This window comes from Nuphar pumila, chromosome 3 (assembly GCF_984573655.1).
Source record: "Nuphar pumila chromosome 3, dmNupPumi1.hap1.1, whole genome shotgun sequence".
NCBI classification, from domain to species: domain Eukaryota; kingdom Viridiplantae; phylum Streptophyta; class Magnoliopsida; order Nymphaeales; family Nymphaeaceae; genus Nuphar; species Nuphar pumila.
The window spans coordinates 25,760,254-25,777,556 of record NC_143251.1 but is presented as its reverse complement, the minus strand read 5'-3'; the positions used below and the strand labels follow the sequence as shown (position 1 = coordinate 25,777,556).

At 37.5% G+C, this 17,303-nt stretch overlaps 1 protein-coding gene across 1 annotated transcript in view; it reads left to right on the top strand.

The window, feature by feature from the left end:
* The first annotated feature begins 767 nt into the window (after positions 1 to 767).
* Positions 768 to 17,303, top strand: part of LOC149842348 (uncharacterized) — an 86,076-nt gene continuing 69,540 nt past the window's right edge. The window contains exon 1 of the mRNA XM_090001397.1: positions 768 to 874. Within this exon, the coding sequence (XP_089857523.1) occupies positions 824 to 874 (51 nt within the window). The 5' untranslated portion in view covers positions 768 to 823. The remainder of the gene's footprint in view (positions 875 to 17,303) is intronic.

Sequence of the window (17,303 nt, the reverse complement as noted above, 5' to 3'; positions counted from 1 at the left end):
GCCTGGGCCGGTTAGGTACCAGGCTAAAACCCGGCCCATTATATACGCTTTTTTAATAATATAATTTTTTTAGAAATTAACTATTACATAATAACTTGAACAATTATTATTATTTAACTAATTAGTAGCATGAAAACTTGCTATTTGTAATTATTACTATTTACCTAATTAAGAATTATTTGCATGAGAACTTGCATTTTTTTCATTAACTGGTAATTTCAGTCAAACATTTATGACTTTAAGATTGGGCCAAGCCGGACCCAGCTCGCTTCACATTGGCCCATTGGGTCAAAGGGTCGGGCCATGGGCTTCTCTTCAAACTCGAGCCTGTAAAGAACTGAGTCAAAACCTGTCCCGTTTACTTGAGCCCGTTAAGAACCGGTTAAAACCCGGCCGGTTAGTAAACGGGCCAGGCCGTTGACTGGGCCATGATCCGGCCGGCCCGATGCCCACCCAACTTCGAATACAGTATCGGATCAGTCATGACCCGATCCATATCCGACACGTTCGCCTTCCAATTTCCAAGCGATGAGTACCGCGAGGCGAATTTTAAAAATGAAAGAAGGAAAATATAAAACGCTTCCACGCGCCGACTCCGAAGGACGAATCGGAATTCCGAACATTCCTCTGTGTTCCCTCGTAAAGAAGGAAGAAAGACGACCAAAGAGGGAGTGCGAATCGTACGCTGCTTCCTTCCTCTCTCTCTCTCTCTCTCTCTCTCTCTCTCCAAGGCATTCTCCTCCTCCTCCTCCTCTTCCTTAGCGTCGCCTTCTCCGGCGTCTCCCCGGAGTTTTCCGGCGGCCGGAGAGGTGGCTCGCGAACGATGAACGATAAGGCTTCCGTCTCCAAGGATCTCAACGCCAAGCATATTAAGGTAAGCAAAAACACACTCTCTCTCTCTCTCTCTGTTTCTACTTTGTTCGGTTCATGGGTTCAACATTTTGTTGATCTTCATGAGTATTAATGTTGATCTTCTTTCGTCTCTCTCTCTCTCGCGCGCGCGCGCGCGCGTAATTCTGTCGCATTTGCGTTGATCGGTTTCTCCCCAATCCGATCCGGATTTTCCTCCTCGTCTTTGATGGATATTCTCGTTATTTGTTCAATTCTGGATTCTTTTGGCCCCCTTAGCTTGTTTTTTCTTTCGGATTGACCGTGGATGTGGATTCTTTAAAAAATTTTGTAATTATTATTGACTTCCAGCTATTTTTGTGGTTCGAGATTATGATTTTCTATTATGCGTGTTTTTATTCTCGTTTCTGATCAATAGCTTACGTCGTGTTGGTGAGGGATCATCATGTGATTGAATCGTGAAGGTTGTTTGAGTTGATTTCATCGCTATTCTTTGTGTCGATTTATTTAATCTATTTGAATTTGTAATTGTCGCTATGATGAGAATCAGAAATACAATTACGTGTTTCGTGTGTTCGTCATGCTTGATATGATGCTGGTTTTTTTTTTTCATTTCTATGTTGTGATAGCGACGAATTTGTGACTGAAATATGATGGCTGTTTTTATTTTCTATTCTAAAATGTGTGAGTTTCCTTTTGTTTCTATGTTGTGATCACAAGGAATTTTGTGATAGGATGACCAACCGGCCTCCATTGATATCTTTGGTTCGGAATTAGGCTCGATCAACGACAGTAGTTGAAAAATAGGAATTCAGTAAATTTGGTGCAAGCTATTGATGTGTTGTTAATTTGTTCATCAAATCAATTAAGTTTTTTTGTAATTTACCATTAATTCTTTGTTTATATCATATTTGGTTCGAATAGTTGATTATGAATGAAAATAATTGGTTAAATCCATACTCAGAAATATTGGTTCTGGTTATACCTTGATAAGGAAAATTCTTGGGATATTATGGGTTTTTCATTAAATATCAGGAAAATCTAGGAAAATAAAACAATTAGAAAAAAGTTGAGAAAAAATATATGTTAAGCAAAAAAGCAATAAAACATTAATGTAAATATAGAGAAAAAACATATATGTTAACCAATGAAGCAAGAAAACATAAACATAAAACATGAATATAAACTCCCAAGATACTTCCAATATTAACCCGATGTTATTACGGTAAATTTAAATATCCTATATGTTCAAAATATTGTGAGATTTTGCTTGTAAAATCGTTTTTTGATTTTATAGTGGTAATATTGTAATATTTTGAAAATATCACCTATATATGTGACTGTTTAAATCTGGAAGAGATAAGACATAGTTTCCACTTTCCAATCATGTAATCATGTTATAGTTTTCAACATTGCTGAGATTGTTGTAAAGAAGGCTTCTTCAAAACTACAAATGCCTAAATTTATAATTTTTTGAAATATGAGTATGCACACACACACACTTTAAATTTTTTCAAGACTTTTTTTTTCCTCATATGGGAATTAAGTGCTGTTTTTTTTAGTGAAAATAAAGAGTCATTGATATTGCTGGAATTTTGAAAATATCACGATTTTATCAGCAATTTAAGGTAAGCCAATAATATTGCCAAGACATTGGGATATTTTCAAAATATTTCCATAAATAAAAATATCATGATATTTAAAAAAAGTCTGATTTTTATCATTTAAGCCCAATTTCTCTACTTTTTGTTTATTTTGTATTTTAAATACTTTTTAAACTTATATTTTTGCAAGAAAAATATACAAACCTATTATTTTATTTTCTATTTTTTAGAACTCTCGATCTTTTTCCAAGGTTTTCCTGATAAAAGCTACTTATTGAAAATTTAATGTAAATATGAGATTACATTTATGAGGAAAGCTATCAAACTACGGTTACTGCTATGATTTATCTAAAAAACATGTAATAACCGTATCTTTCTTGTTAAATACATGATTAATACTGAATTTTTTAGTTTGGGCCTAGAATTCCAGTTTCAGATCCAGGATCCATAAAGGGTCCATATATATGTATAATATCATAAAAAAATAATAAACATAACAATATAATAAGTAAATATTAAATACTTATATTATATATATATCCAAGTTAATGAATGGATCCACAGTTGGATCCATCTGGATCCAACATGCAGATCCATATATCGGGCAAGTTGTGGATCTGCACCACAGGTGAGTCTTGGATCCAACTCATGGTTGGATCCCGGGTCTTGGACCCGGACCCAAGCCCCACCCCATATACGTAAAAAAAAATGATATGTTAAAGCGTTCAGCCGCTACAGGGCTGAACCCGATAATGGAAAGATGGGGGAGGCATTAGGGTTCAAAACCCTAACGCTATGCGAAATCGGAAGGGGGGTTATGCGCGGCCGGTGGGAGGAGACTCCTCCCTTTTCGGGCACCCCTCTACAAAAGGGAACCCCAAACCCCTTCTCTCCCACCTTCTCGCTCTTCCTCCCACTGTAGCTCTCTCTCTTCCACTCGACCTCTCATCTCATCCCTCTCTCTCTCGTTTTCGTGCACGACTGCAAGACCACCAACGCCGACGACCTTCCAACCGCGACAACCTCCTCCTCCTCGCCGAAATAGGTAGGATTTCCTGTTTCTTTTCTTAAGGGTTCCCATAAGTCGAGCGATGTGTATGTGGGTTACCGTGAATAGCAAAACAAAAATTTTGTTTTGGGGTTTTTTAATTCCGGCCATGTGGTTGCCGGAAATACTCGGCGAAACAGAGGGAGATTTGGGGGCTGCTGTGCCAAAAACCCCAAATCGACAGATTTGGGGATTTTGGATCACTGATTGAGGCAATGGAGGGTTGATTTTGTTTCGGATTTCTGCATTGAAGGGGTTTCTTAAGGGTAGCAAGGAGGGGTATTTGTCTGATTCCTGCTAGATGGTCGGAAACCCCAAATCACCGATTTAGGGGTTCCGACTGTCAATGGTATAAGGGGCCCCGATTACTGTCAGAGGGGTAGACCGAAACCCCAAATTGTCAGACTTGGGGGGGGGGTCGGTATGCTGTTAAGAAGGGATGGCCGAGACTAAAGAGCTGCCGGGAATCCCAAATCGGCAGACTTTGGGGATTCTGACTGCTGAAAATAAAAATAAAAATAAATACAATAAGATTATGGTCGGACTAAAGGGTTGGAGACTGAGCTCGGTCGCCAATGGGCTTGTTGCGTGCTATTCTTTTTGTTATTTGTATCAGTTTCTGAATGGAATTTCCCTGTTAAGGTACCATTTGGATTATGCAAATTGCTACTACGCTCTGTTATCGACTGATGACCTATTAAGTTCTGTTCGTTTCTTTGTATAACGTGATTGACTAAATTGCTGTTTATTGATGCTTCTACGTCACATTATTGACATTCTGGTGGTAAGCATTACTAGTTTACTGGAAGGTAATGGTTTAATTAAGAAACTTTACCAGGATTTATGATCACCTAAACCAAGTTAACTTGGCATACTCAGTTGGTCACTCTAATATTAGGTAACTACTAAAAACAGTAAAATATATCAGACTGTTCTTGGTTTGTTTGATTGTTCTTCGGTCTATATTTTTTTCAGCTGCTGACGTAAATTTCAGAATGTTTAATTGTAAGTTTCATATAAAAGAATGCTTTCGATGCAGAAAGGAATTTGACTATGAGTTAAAACTGCATTACCATAAAGCTTTATGAAGTTGTTATTAAATCTAGACAAAAGATTAGATATCACAACAGGTTATTCGAAACAAACCCCAAATCCTGTGTACTGAGATGTTTGAATGTTCAGATTTATGTGCTGGAGCATATGTAGTATTGCTGATATAAAACAAAATGTGGTTGCTAATCCAGGCTTAGAGGTTCTCTTGTTAAATTTCAAATTCTGTTACGTCTTGTATATATAGGAATAAGGTGCAGATGTGTGAACACCCAAAGTGAGTAACAGTGATATCTCCATGTGCGTTCCTAAGAATCTAATCATATGATTAATCACATGGTTCATTTAATGTTAGTCAAGACAATTAAATATTTAAATAAATCTTAATAAAGATGAAATGTCCATCTTGCACCAAACTGGAACTGTAATTATAATCTTCCAGATACAATTTGTTGCAAGACTTAAATTCTACTAAAGTGAAACTATTGAGCCTGTTTGTGTTGTCGATTAATGTGTCTTGAAAACAATAGGATTCAAACACATATTGTAGTGATGCTCCTATTATGAAGTACTACAACTGAAGATCATGACGTAGCTAATTAGTCATCTAACATGTAGCAAATTTTCATTTGATCTTGTCGTATTGACAATCATGTAGGCTCATGTGATTTTTCTTGACTGATTGGGTTAGCCGGTGTCATGGGGATGGAACAAATCATGTAAATTATGTGGTAATGCAAATACTATGTGACTGATGTTTTATTCAACATGAACATGCATAATGAACGGGTTTGTTCACGTGCACACATGCTCAAGGGAGTATGCATGGGCACAGATACGTGTATATTGAAGTAAGAAATACACATGGCAAAGATGCATATGATTTGAGAAATTATATGCTTCTGATTGACTTTGTTTTGCATGGATGCACATGCATTTGGTACATTGGTATGGTGTTATGAATAACACATTACTTTGGTTTTGATATGTGATGCATCGATGACCTAATGGATCATCATCGGCCTGGAGAGCCGTGAGCTTGGTTGCTTTTCATATATGTTTAATTGCATCACTTAAACCACACAAGTTGGTATTACACACTACTACACTGTTCTTGTTGTCCTCGCGGGCTGGAGTCCCGTAAGGGTCCTTACTGGGGTGGATGCGAGCTTTTACCTTTACTTTTGCATATGCTGTTGCAAAACTTAAAGAATTGACTTTTAATAAAATATAATAATTAAGAACAATGTAATATACGTTCTGAGATCTCCCATTTAGAGAATGGGGATCTTAGAGATCCGGTCTTGGGGAGACTGTGAGGATACAAAAACTCTGTGTGCTTTATTTTGTCTCCTAAACCCGATATTGAGGTTTCTTCTTCTGACCACGGTTTTAGGGAGAGTCCGCGACTTGACCTGAGAGTGGTTTGTTCGACACAACTGTTGTTTTTGTATACCAAGGAAGTGACACTTGTGGGCGTGGGGTATCCTCGACATTAGATGTGGAGGTCTAATGTTCTGATAGATGGTGTTGTTTCCTGATATCGGTCGAGGGCTAAGTTTGGAACCAAGTAAATAAATTACAACTTGTGTGCTAAGCTACCCTAGGAACCTAATTTGACCTCGGGGACTGTACCCGTTTGGTGTATCCGCGGGCAATGATAATTAAAAAGAAGAACTTAAAGTTAGTGTGCATTTAATAGGGCATGCATATGAAAACTGGAACTTAAATGAAAGATAATAAGATGATTCTTGCATTAAACATAAGTTATGCATTTTCCTGCTATGCATTAGATCATGCATATTCTAATTCTTCTCTCAATCATTACATGATGGTGAGTGTATGATGTTTACTTCCTAATGCTTGTTAAAGGTTTCTTACTTGCTTCTGCTTTAATGTTTCTGTATGCTTAACACTTATAACGGTTGCATGAAAAATCCCTTAAATGCTATAAATTGTCATATTTGCATTTCCCTCAAAATAATGCATGAACTCGAAATTATAATGTAAATTTATATAGAAATTGGAATATATAAATATTTTTGCCTGACTGGTTTAAAGGCACCAGGGCTTGTGTGCTTAACTGGTTTAAAGGTACCAGATCACCCTGAATGGGTTGTGCAATTAGTATGAAACGATTGGGATAAGATAAGATAAACATTAATTAGAATATTTTAGGTATCACTGAGTAGAATTACTAGATTTGCAGTTTCACAATTAAACAATTCTTTCAGAATGTATCTCTTTACTTTTAGCATACTTTAGAAATTATAGCGGTGGGATTTAGATCCTGTTGATGTTGAAATGGTCGACTAAGTTTTATATATGTTACTGTTGTTGTGTAGCTTCTTTTACTTGTTTCTGTATATGCTGAAAATCATACACGGCACCCGCACCACATACTTGACACATGATATACCTGAAAAAAAATTACAGTAATTTCTACTTAGACAGTTGTACTCTAATTCCTATAAATATATCATTTTTCAGGAGAAGAGTAGAGCTTATGAGCGGCTGCGGGATGAGGCATCAGATCGCGATTTTGGATTTACTGTTCCAGGGATAGTTTGAGAAACTCTGATGTTATTATTCATTGATAATGAAATGAAATAAATGTTTTGGTCTATCTTCCCACTGTAATGTTCCAGAATACTTAACCTTATAGTAGTTCTTGTAATGAAGTGGATTGAATCCGATACACATGCAAGAACATGTAAGAACACACTTTCAATCAAGTGAAATACTTGATTGAATCACCGAACCACCCACACAAGGGTCTAGCAAAATTAATATTGCATATAATCTCTCAAGAGAGTGATACGAAAATACAAGGCCTTCAAGGCCAATTTATAGAAAAAGAGGGGGCTGTTGGGGCAGCCCAATGTGATTGTTGGGCTGCTCCCAACAGTCAGAATTCTGACTGTTGGGAGCAGCTCCAACAATTATATTGGAGCTGTTCCCAATGACCCAAAAAGTAACTTTAAAAAATACAAAAAAGAATGAAAGAAAATAAAAAGGGGATAAAAAAGGGTTGTCCGCCCCTATTGGGCTGACGCCTATTACAGTGAAAGTACCGAAATACCCTTGATGGGTATTTCGGTTTACAACATATGTATATGTATAATTATATACATATACATATATATATGCATATCAAAACAACATAATTTAACCCCCCCCCCCTCAAACTCATGGTACAACCACCGAGAGTTTGCCAAGTAGGAAGTTAAATCTGGGAGATGGTAGCGCTTTGGTGAAGAAGTCTGCGAGTTGGAATTCTGATGGAACATAAGGTAGTGTGATAGTCTTTCGCAGGAACTCTTCCCGAACGTAGTGACAATCCATCTCAATGTGTTTCGTTCTTTCATGAAATGCATGACTGCTTGCAATGTAAACAACGCTCTTGTTGTCACTACATAATTTTGAAGGTTCTGCAGTATGAACCCCCAAATCTTTGAGAAGTTGTCTCAACCAAACTAACTCCGACGTAGTGGTTGCCATGGCCCTATACTCAGCTTCGGTAGAGGAGAGCGGCACCTTCTGGTGTTTTTTTGCATCGCCATGAGATTAGAGAATCACCTACAAAAACACATAGACTAGTGGTTAAGCGTCTATCATTGATATCCCCTCCCCAATCAGAGTCAGAATATTCAATGACTTTTATTGAGGAAGCGAATGATAAAAACAAGCCAAGGTTAATAGATTTTTTAATATATCTAACAATTCTCATTACAACACTCATATGTACTGTAGTGGGAGCATGCTGAAATTGACTAGCAGAATGAATAGCATGAAATATATCAGGACGAGTAATGGAAAGATAAGACAAAGCCCCAATCATTTGTTTGTAAGGCGTTGGATCTTGCAAGGGCTCTCCATCATCTATCTTCATTTTGACATTTATGACTTCCGGAGTATCAACCAATTTTTCATCCGAGAGTCCTGATCTTTCAATGATCTCTGCTGCATATTTGGTCTGTGACAAAAAGTAACTACGATTTGAGTAAGCAACTTCTATTCCAAGAAAATATCGTAAAAACTCAAGATCTGTCATATCAAAGTTGACTTTAAGCACATCTTTGATATGGTTAACTCTCTGCTTATCATCTTCAGTGATTATCATATCGTCTACGTACAATAGTAGAATTACCTTTCCTACATTAGAAGACTTAACAAATAATGCAGTATCAGTAAAATAAGATTTAAAATGAAGTTGTGTCATCACATCACTGAACCTATCTTACCAAGCCTTTGGAGCTTGTTTTAGACCATACAAGGCCTTACGTAATCGGAGAGTTTTTCCATGTGCTAAAGACAAACCAGGAGGATGATCCATGTATACTTCTTCATCTAGGTTGTCATTTAAAAAAGCATTCTTAACGTCCATTTGAAATATGGGCCATTTCCTAATTGATGCTATAGCAATGAGAGTTCTAACAATAGTCATGCGAGCAACTGGGGCAAATGTCTCATCATAGTCAATTCCATATTCTTGACTGTATCTCTTGGTTATTAACCTAGCCTTATATCTTTCTAATGTTCCGTCGTACTTGGTTTTTACCTTGTAAACCCATCGGCATCTTATAGTTTTTCTTCTTTTGGGTAATGTTTGGATCTCTCAAGTTTTTGCCTTTTTTAATGCTTCCAACTCGTCATTCATGGCCTTAATCCATTCATGCCGGTGTTTAGCCTCATGATATGATTGAGGTTCAGAATACGAGTGAATGGCCATTAGGCAGGATCTAAACTTAGGTTCAAAGGAATCATATGATACAAATCTACTACGAGCTTTCAAAATTCTTATGGATTTTCTAAGGTTGGAAGAATCTTCTTCTTGGCATTGGGAGTATCTTTCTAAAGCACTTTGTGGATGATCTTCAGTACGACGAGCATAGGTTTGTAAATTATCGTGAGGTGGGTCCACATTGTCAAGACTCCTACTTATATTCTCATTTGCCTCATAAATGTTTTGACTCTCATGAATACATTCACTCTTGTCATTGACTAGGTTAAATAGGAACGAATAATCACAACTCTCTTGGATATTATCTTTGGTAAACCCGCTTTCATTTTCAAGAAACGTAACATTTCTAGAAACATATAACTTGTTTCTTTCAATGTCATAACACCTATATCCTTTTTGGTTTTCGGCATAGCCCAAAAACACACAAGTAATGGCTTTTGGGGAAAGTTCATCATTTTTGTTGGTAAGAACTAAGCATTTGCTCCCGAAAACCCTCAATCTTTTATAATCGGGAGACATTTTATAAAGTTTTTCAATAGGAGAAATGTTTTCAATATTTTTTGAAGGCATTCTATTTATCAAGTTAGCCACTTGGAACATAGGGTCTTTAACTGGTAAGTTGGTAGAGTTAGCAGATGTTATGTGTAGGAGAAAGATTGATATTTTATGTCTACAAGAGACCAAATGGGTAGGTGAGAAGGCAAAAGTGATAGAACCTTGGGGATATAAGATTTGGTATACAGGAATATGAATGGAGTAGGGATTGTTATGAGTCGTGAGTTTATAGATAATGTAGTTGAGGTCCGTAGGAAGGGTGATAGGATTTTACTTATTAAATTAGTATTAGGTACAGATATTATTAATATTATTAGTGTTTATGCACCTCAAGTAGGTTTAGATGATTCCACTAAGCGTCAATTTTGGGAAGATTTAGATGGAGTAGTACAAGGGATATCTTAGGCTTTTCATCGGCGGTGACCTTAATGGGCATGTAGGCATTAGTAGGGATGGATTTGAGAGTATCCATGGAGGCTATGGTATAGGAGAAAGAAACGATACTGGAGAAAGGATTTTAGATTTTGGTTTGTCCTATGATATGATCTTAGCAAACACTTGGTTTAGGAAGAGGGAGTCTCACCTAGTAACATTTAAAAGTGGGGTTAATACGAGTCAGATAAATTTTTTCCTACTTAGAAAGAGAGATAGGGGTTGTTGCATCGATTGTAAGGTTATACCGGGAGAAAGTGTAGCTACACAACATAGAGTCTTAATTTTAGATCTTAGAATTAGACAATACCGCAAAAGGGATAGACATAGGATCCTAGAATTAAGTGGTGGGCACTGAAAGAAGCTAAACAAGGAATGTTTGTAGAGCGGGTAGTTAAGGAAGTTGATTGGTGTCTCGAGGAGGATTCAGAATCTATGTGGAATAAGATAGCGGGTGGCATGAGAAAGGTGGCTAAGGAGGTATTGGGTGAGTCTAAAGGCGGTGCACCGCTAGGTAAGGATACATCGTGGTGGAACGAGGATGTCAAATTAGCTATTAAGGTTAAAAGAGAGTGTTATAGAAATCTAAGTAAAAGTCGTGATAATGAGAATTTGGAGAAGTATATGATAGCAAAGAAGGAAGCTAAAAAAGTAGTTCGGAACGCGAGGGATAAGGTATATAAGGAGGTTTATGACAAGTTGGATTCCAAAGAGGGTGAAAAGGATATTTATAGGATTGCAAAAATGAGAGATAGGAAATCGAGGGATCTGAGTATGGTTAGATGTATCAAAGATGAAACACAAAGGGTTTTAGTCAAAGATGAGGAGATTAAGGAGAGATGGAAAGATTATTTTGATAAGCTATTTAATGAAAGTCATGCTCAGGATCTTGGAGACTTTTCCATTCCTTTTCATGAGATGAATCGTGACTTCATGCGCAAGATTCAAAAGAAAGAAATTGCAGAGGCTTTGAAGAAAATGAAATCAAGAAGGGCAGTTGGCCCAGATGGTATACCTATCGAGGCTTGGAAATGCTTGAGAGAGAAAGGTTTAGAATGGTTGACAAATCTTTTTAACAAGATTTGACGGACAAATAAGATGCCTAATGAGTGGAGGAAGAGTACTTTGGTGCCTCTATATAAGAATAAGGGTGATATACAAGATTACACAAACTATCGTGGTATAAAACTCATGAGTCATACTATGAAACTTTGGGAGAGGGTGATTGAGTCTAGGTTGAGGAAGGTTGTCATGATATTGGAGAATCAATTTGGTTTTATGCCTGGAAGATCTACTATGGAAGCTATACATCTTCTTAGACAACTTATTGAGAGAAATAGAGAGAGGAACAAAGATTTGCATATGGTTTTTATTGATTTGGAGAAGGCTTACGATAGAGTACCTAGGGACGTTCTCTGGTGGACAATGATGAAGAAAGGTGTTTCTCTCAAGTACATTAGTATAATTAAAGATATCTATGAAGGAGTAGTAACCAATGTCCGCACTTGTGGAGGGGTGACAACCAATTTTCCTATAACGGTTGGGTTACATCAAGGATCTGCTTTAAGCCCTTTCCTATTTGCTATAGTGATGGATGAGCTTACGAGATCAATTCAAGAAAATGTGCCGTGGTGTATGTTGTTTGCTGATGATATTGTTTTGATTGATGAGTCTAGAGCTGGGGTTAATGCTAAGTTAGAATTATGGAGACAGACATTGGAAGCAAGAGGTTTTAAGTTGAGTAAGAGTAAGACAGAATACATGGAATGTCGATTTAGTAAGCAACGAAGTAGTGATTGGAGTGTAGTGAAGCTTGGTGAGCAAGAAATACTGGTGAATGATTCTTTCAAATATTTGGGATCTATCATTCAAAAGTATGGAGAAATTGATGGAGATGTAAATCATAGGATAAAGGTTGGGTGGATGAAATGGAAAAGTGCAACTGGAGTGTTGTGCGATCGTAGAATGCCATTGCGGTTGAAGGGAAAGTTTTATAGGATGACTATTAGGCCCGCTTTACTATATGGTACAGAATGTTGGGCTGCCAAGAGACATCATATTAAAAAAATGAGTGTAGCTGAGATGCGTATGCTGAGATGGATGTGTGGAAATACAATAAAAGATAAGATTCGGAACGAGGAGATACATAAGAAGGTAGGCGTTGCACCCATTGAAAATAAGATGAGAGAGAATCGTTTACGGTGGTTTGGACATATTCGACGAAGGCCTAATGATGCTCCAGTTAGAAGGATGGAGAAATGAGAAAATATATTAGTTAAAAGAGGTCGGGGTAGGCCTAGGAAGACATGGATGGAGGTGATAGGAAAGGATATGAATGCTTTGAACCTCACCGAGGACATGGCATTGGATAGAAATGAATGGAGGAGAAGGATTCATGTGAAAGACCCAAAATGATTTTCTTTGTTGGTTCATATCGCCGACCCCAATTGTTTTGGGATGAAGGCGTAGTTGTTGTTGTTGTTGTTGTATTCTATTTATCAAGTAGACTGCCGTAAGGGCAGCTTCAGCCCAAATTTTTTTTGTAACATTTCTAGATATTAGAAGAGTTCTAGTGGTTTCAATAATGTGTCTATGCTTTCTTTCAGCAATACCATTTTGTTGAAGGGTATAGGGACATGATTTTTGATGAACAATTCCATTTGTGTCAAGATAATTTTTAAATTCTCTTGACACAAATTCTCCTCCAGAATCAGTTCTAAAAATTTGGATATTGGTTTTAAATTGATTTTGTATATAACTATGAAATTTTTTAAAACAATCAAATACTTCTGATTTGTGTTTTAAAAAGAATATCCAAGGGTGTATGCTAAAATCGTTCACAAACACAACATAGTAAGAAATGCCTCATTTGGATATGACTGGTGCAGGTCCCCATACATCCGAATGTACAAGTTCAAATGGATTCTTAGTTATAAGATGTCTTGTTCCAAAAGGTAAAGACTTCATTTTGCCAAGAATGCAATCTTCACATGCAAAATTTTCCCTTTTACAATTTGAAAGAAATGAAAATAATTGTAATTTGGTCACACTAGGATGTCCTAGTCTTTTGTGCCAAATTCCTACATCTTTCTTTTCCACAAAATTACAAAAAGATTGTTTTGGCAATTCAAGATTGTCCATAACATAGAGATCTCCTCTTCTATGGCCTTGCCCAATCGGCTTCCTGGACTAAAGATCCTGTATTAGGCAATCATTAGATGAGAAAACAATTTTGCAACCACAGTCCGCAATTTGAGAAACTGATAAAAGGTTTAAATTTAATTTTGGTACTACTCTAATAATTGGTATATGAAATATAGGTGTTTTTTGATAAATGCTAAAACTTTTGATTTTTAAAGAGGTGCCATCGGCAGTAGAAACACAAGAATCATTTGAGTTAAACTTCCATTCGGACAATATAGATTCATTAGGAGTCATATGAAATGATGCACCGGAATCTAAGATCCAAGAGGTCTTACCATGGTTGTCACTTGTCGATACGGCCGCTCCCGAATAAGAGGGAGATTGAGCTTTAAACATAGGTTTCAATGCTTCCATCAATTGAGCCAAGGATAGCGAACCGATGTATTTGGAGTCGTCTACTTCACTCCTTTCCACCGAAGCCACTCTTTTGTCTTCTTTATAATCCTCCTTTTTTTTAAGACAAAAACGTTTGATGTGTCCCGGTTCATAGCAATGATAGAAAATATTTTTTTCACCTTTCTTTGACTCATGATCACCCCTCTTTTCATAGTTGTTGGGGTTCCTTCCATTATCATTTCTTACAAAATGAGGTGGTTTATAACTTTTCGTATGGTTTCCGGGCTTTGACATAGCAAGCACGGATTCTTCATCCTTAAAAGTGGATGGCCTTTTCAACCTATTCTCTTCCATAGTTAATTCTTCAAGTGTCTCAACTATGGAAGGGACTCCTCCTCTATGAAGAAGAGCGCGCTTAGTTCATTCAAATTCGGGCCTAAGCCCATTTATGAATTGATAAAAATGCTCTGCTTTGATTTGATTTTCACGGAACTCAACATCTTGTGGGCAATGTCACTTTGGCTCAAGAAGAGCCAATTCATCCCAAAGGAGAGAGAGAGCATTGTAGTACTTTCTTATGCTCATCTCTCCTTGAATCATGGTTATTACTTTATTTTGGACATTACATATATGCGCAATATCTTTAAGACTATACATGTCTTTAAGGTATTTCCAAGCATCACTAGCGAAGTCAAACTTCGCCAAACTAGAACATTTGTGAATGTCCACACTATTGATGAGCCATCCAATAATTTTGGAGTGACCCATTCCCCATTCTTTCCATTTTTTCTCATATTCGGAAACGACTTTAGCCATTTCCTCTCCTTGAAGTGCAATTTCTTTTCCATTCTCCAACTTTGTAAGGATGAGTTTAGGCTCCTTGTCGGTGCCGTCAACTAACCCCCACAACCCTTTTTCCCATATCTTATGTTTAACTATGGATGCCCACATCACATAGTTGGTGTCATTTAGGCGTATGGGAATGGCGACAATCACTTCCCTTTCATTCTCCATATACAATAAGCGGGAATAAAAAAAACAAGAGAAGATGGGGAAGAGTGGAAGAGAGAAGAAGAAAGTGATACAAGGCCTTTTTGGAGATGGTCCGCTTCTCAATGCGATGCTCAAAATTTTCCCAAGTCCAAGATCCTCCTTTTGATCACGACCTTCTTTCTAACAAGCGTCTTTTGGAATACCAAAGTTCTGATACTATGTAATGAAATGGATTGAATCCGATACACATGCAAGAACACACTTTCAATCAAGTGGAATGCTTGATTGAATCACCGAACCACCCACACAAGGGTCTAGCAAAATTAATATTGCATATAATCTCTCAAGAGAGTGATACGAAAATACAAGGCCTTCAAGGCCAATTTATAGAACAAGAGGGGGCTGTTGGGGCAGCCCAATGTGACTGTTGGGCTGCTCCCAACAGTCAGAATTCTGACTGTTGGGAGCAGCTCCAACAGTCATATTGGAGCTGCTCCCAATGACCCAAAAAGTAACTTTAAAAAATACAAAAAAGAATGAAAGAAAATAAAAAAGGGTTGTCAGCCCCTATTGGGCTGATGCCTATTACTGTGAAAGTACAGAAATACCCTTGATGGGTATTTCGGTTTACAACATATGTATATGTATAATTATATACATATACATATATATACATATCAAAACAACATAATTTAACAGTTCTTGTTTACGTTGTTTAAAAAAAAATTTCCTTAAAATTTGGGTTAAGATTTCAAGGCGTTACAGTGGAAAGATGGGGGAGGCATTAGGGTTCAAAACCCTAACGTTCTGCGAATTCGGAAGGGGGGGTATGCGTGGCCGCTGGGAGGAGACTGTTAAAATATGGTATGCGTATGGATCTGGATCCAGATCCATATGCACATTATGTTTTATCTTTTAACACATGCTCAATGCCATTTCATTAATGGCATGTCTGTAATTTTTCCAGCATTTGTATTTTTCCCTATTTATAATGTTTAGGGCTGTGAGGTTGGGTTAACGTGCGCCGCCCCCCGCCATTGTGAATCTCCCTCTTCTCTCTCTCTCTTTTCTTAGTTCTTGCAGTGAAGGCTGAGCCCACATAGAATCTCATATGGTATCAGAGCTCGGTTGCGGAACCCTACCAGTCAGCTATTCAACGAGTCCTGGTAACTTCTGAAGGAACTGTTTTGATACATTTCCTCGCCTATTCCTCCTTCAATTCTTCCTTCTTCACGGTAACTTCTGCACTTCTGCAAACTGTTTTGATACAATTTTTTTTTCTGATTTCTGGTAACTTCTGCAAACTGTTTTGATACAGTTTTTTTTTTCTGATTTCTGGTAACGTCTGCATCAACATTAACGACTGCAGTTTTCCCTCTTTAACAGCAGTTTCCCCTACGTCTGCAGTTTTCACATCAACGACTGCAGTTTTCCCTCTTTAACTGCAGTTTCCCCTCTTTGATTGCAGTCTCCTTTTGATTGCAATCAAATCTACTGCAGTTATTCAGTATTTTTTTGATTTATTTCCTCTTTGATTACAGAAGTTCCCTTTTCTATTACTGTTTAATGATTTCTGTGCAACGCCTATAGGTAGGTTATCACAGTCTATATTCTCGACCCTAAAAAAAAGGGTTTACGTCTATTAATATCACGGGTGCATTCCTTATTAAAGTTCTATTGATTGATTAAGTGATCTTCAATTTTCTTCTCTTTCTCTTCATTCGTCTTGTTCGTTTATTCGTTGTCCCATTGATATGGATTACTCTTCGTCATCTACCTTGTCCTCCGGTCCTTCTGCAAATTTCTTGAGTCAGCTTGTTACAGAAAAACTTACTCACTCTAATTTTTTGACCTGGAAGAGACAAATACTTTCTTTTATACGGAGTTAGGATCTCGATGAACATCTGGATGGTTTGGTTCCTATACCCCCACGGTTTATTTTGCAGGAAATCACCAATGAGAAGGGTGACACAATTACTATTTCTTTTAAGAATCAAGAGTATACAGTCTGGAGGAAGCGAGATCAGTCTTTGGTTGCTTATATTACGTCAACACTGTCTCAAGAAGTGTTGGTTACTCTTTCAGATGATTGCACTGCGGCGGATTTGTGGAGTAAGTTGTCTCAGACATACTCTCAGATATCAGAAGCTCGAGTTATGTACTTAAAAAATGAGTTTTAAAGTTTGAAGAAAGGCTCCATGCCAGTCATGGAATACATAGGCCGCTTGAAGAGTATTACTGACCAATTGGCGGTTATTGGAAGTGCTATTTCAGATAAAGATAAAGTTCAACAACTCCTCAATGGATTGGGCCCTGATTTTGACATGTTTACCACAGCTTTGTCATGCCTTCCTCACTTGCCTACTTTTGACGATCTTCAAGCGAAACTTCTCCAGCATGAGATGATTATGAAACAAAGAGCAGAAGGAAATGAATCAGTTCGTTCTCATTCAGTTTTGGCCATGGACACTTCTGTCAGTTTTGGACG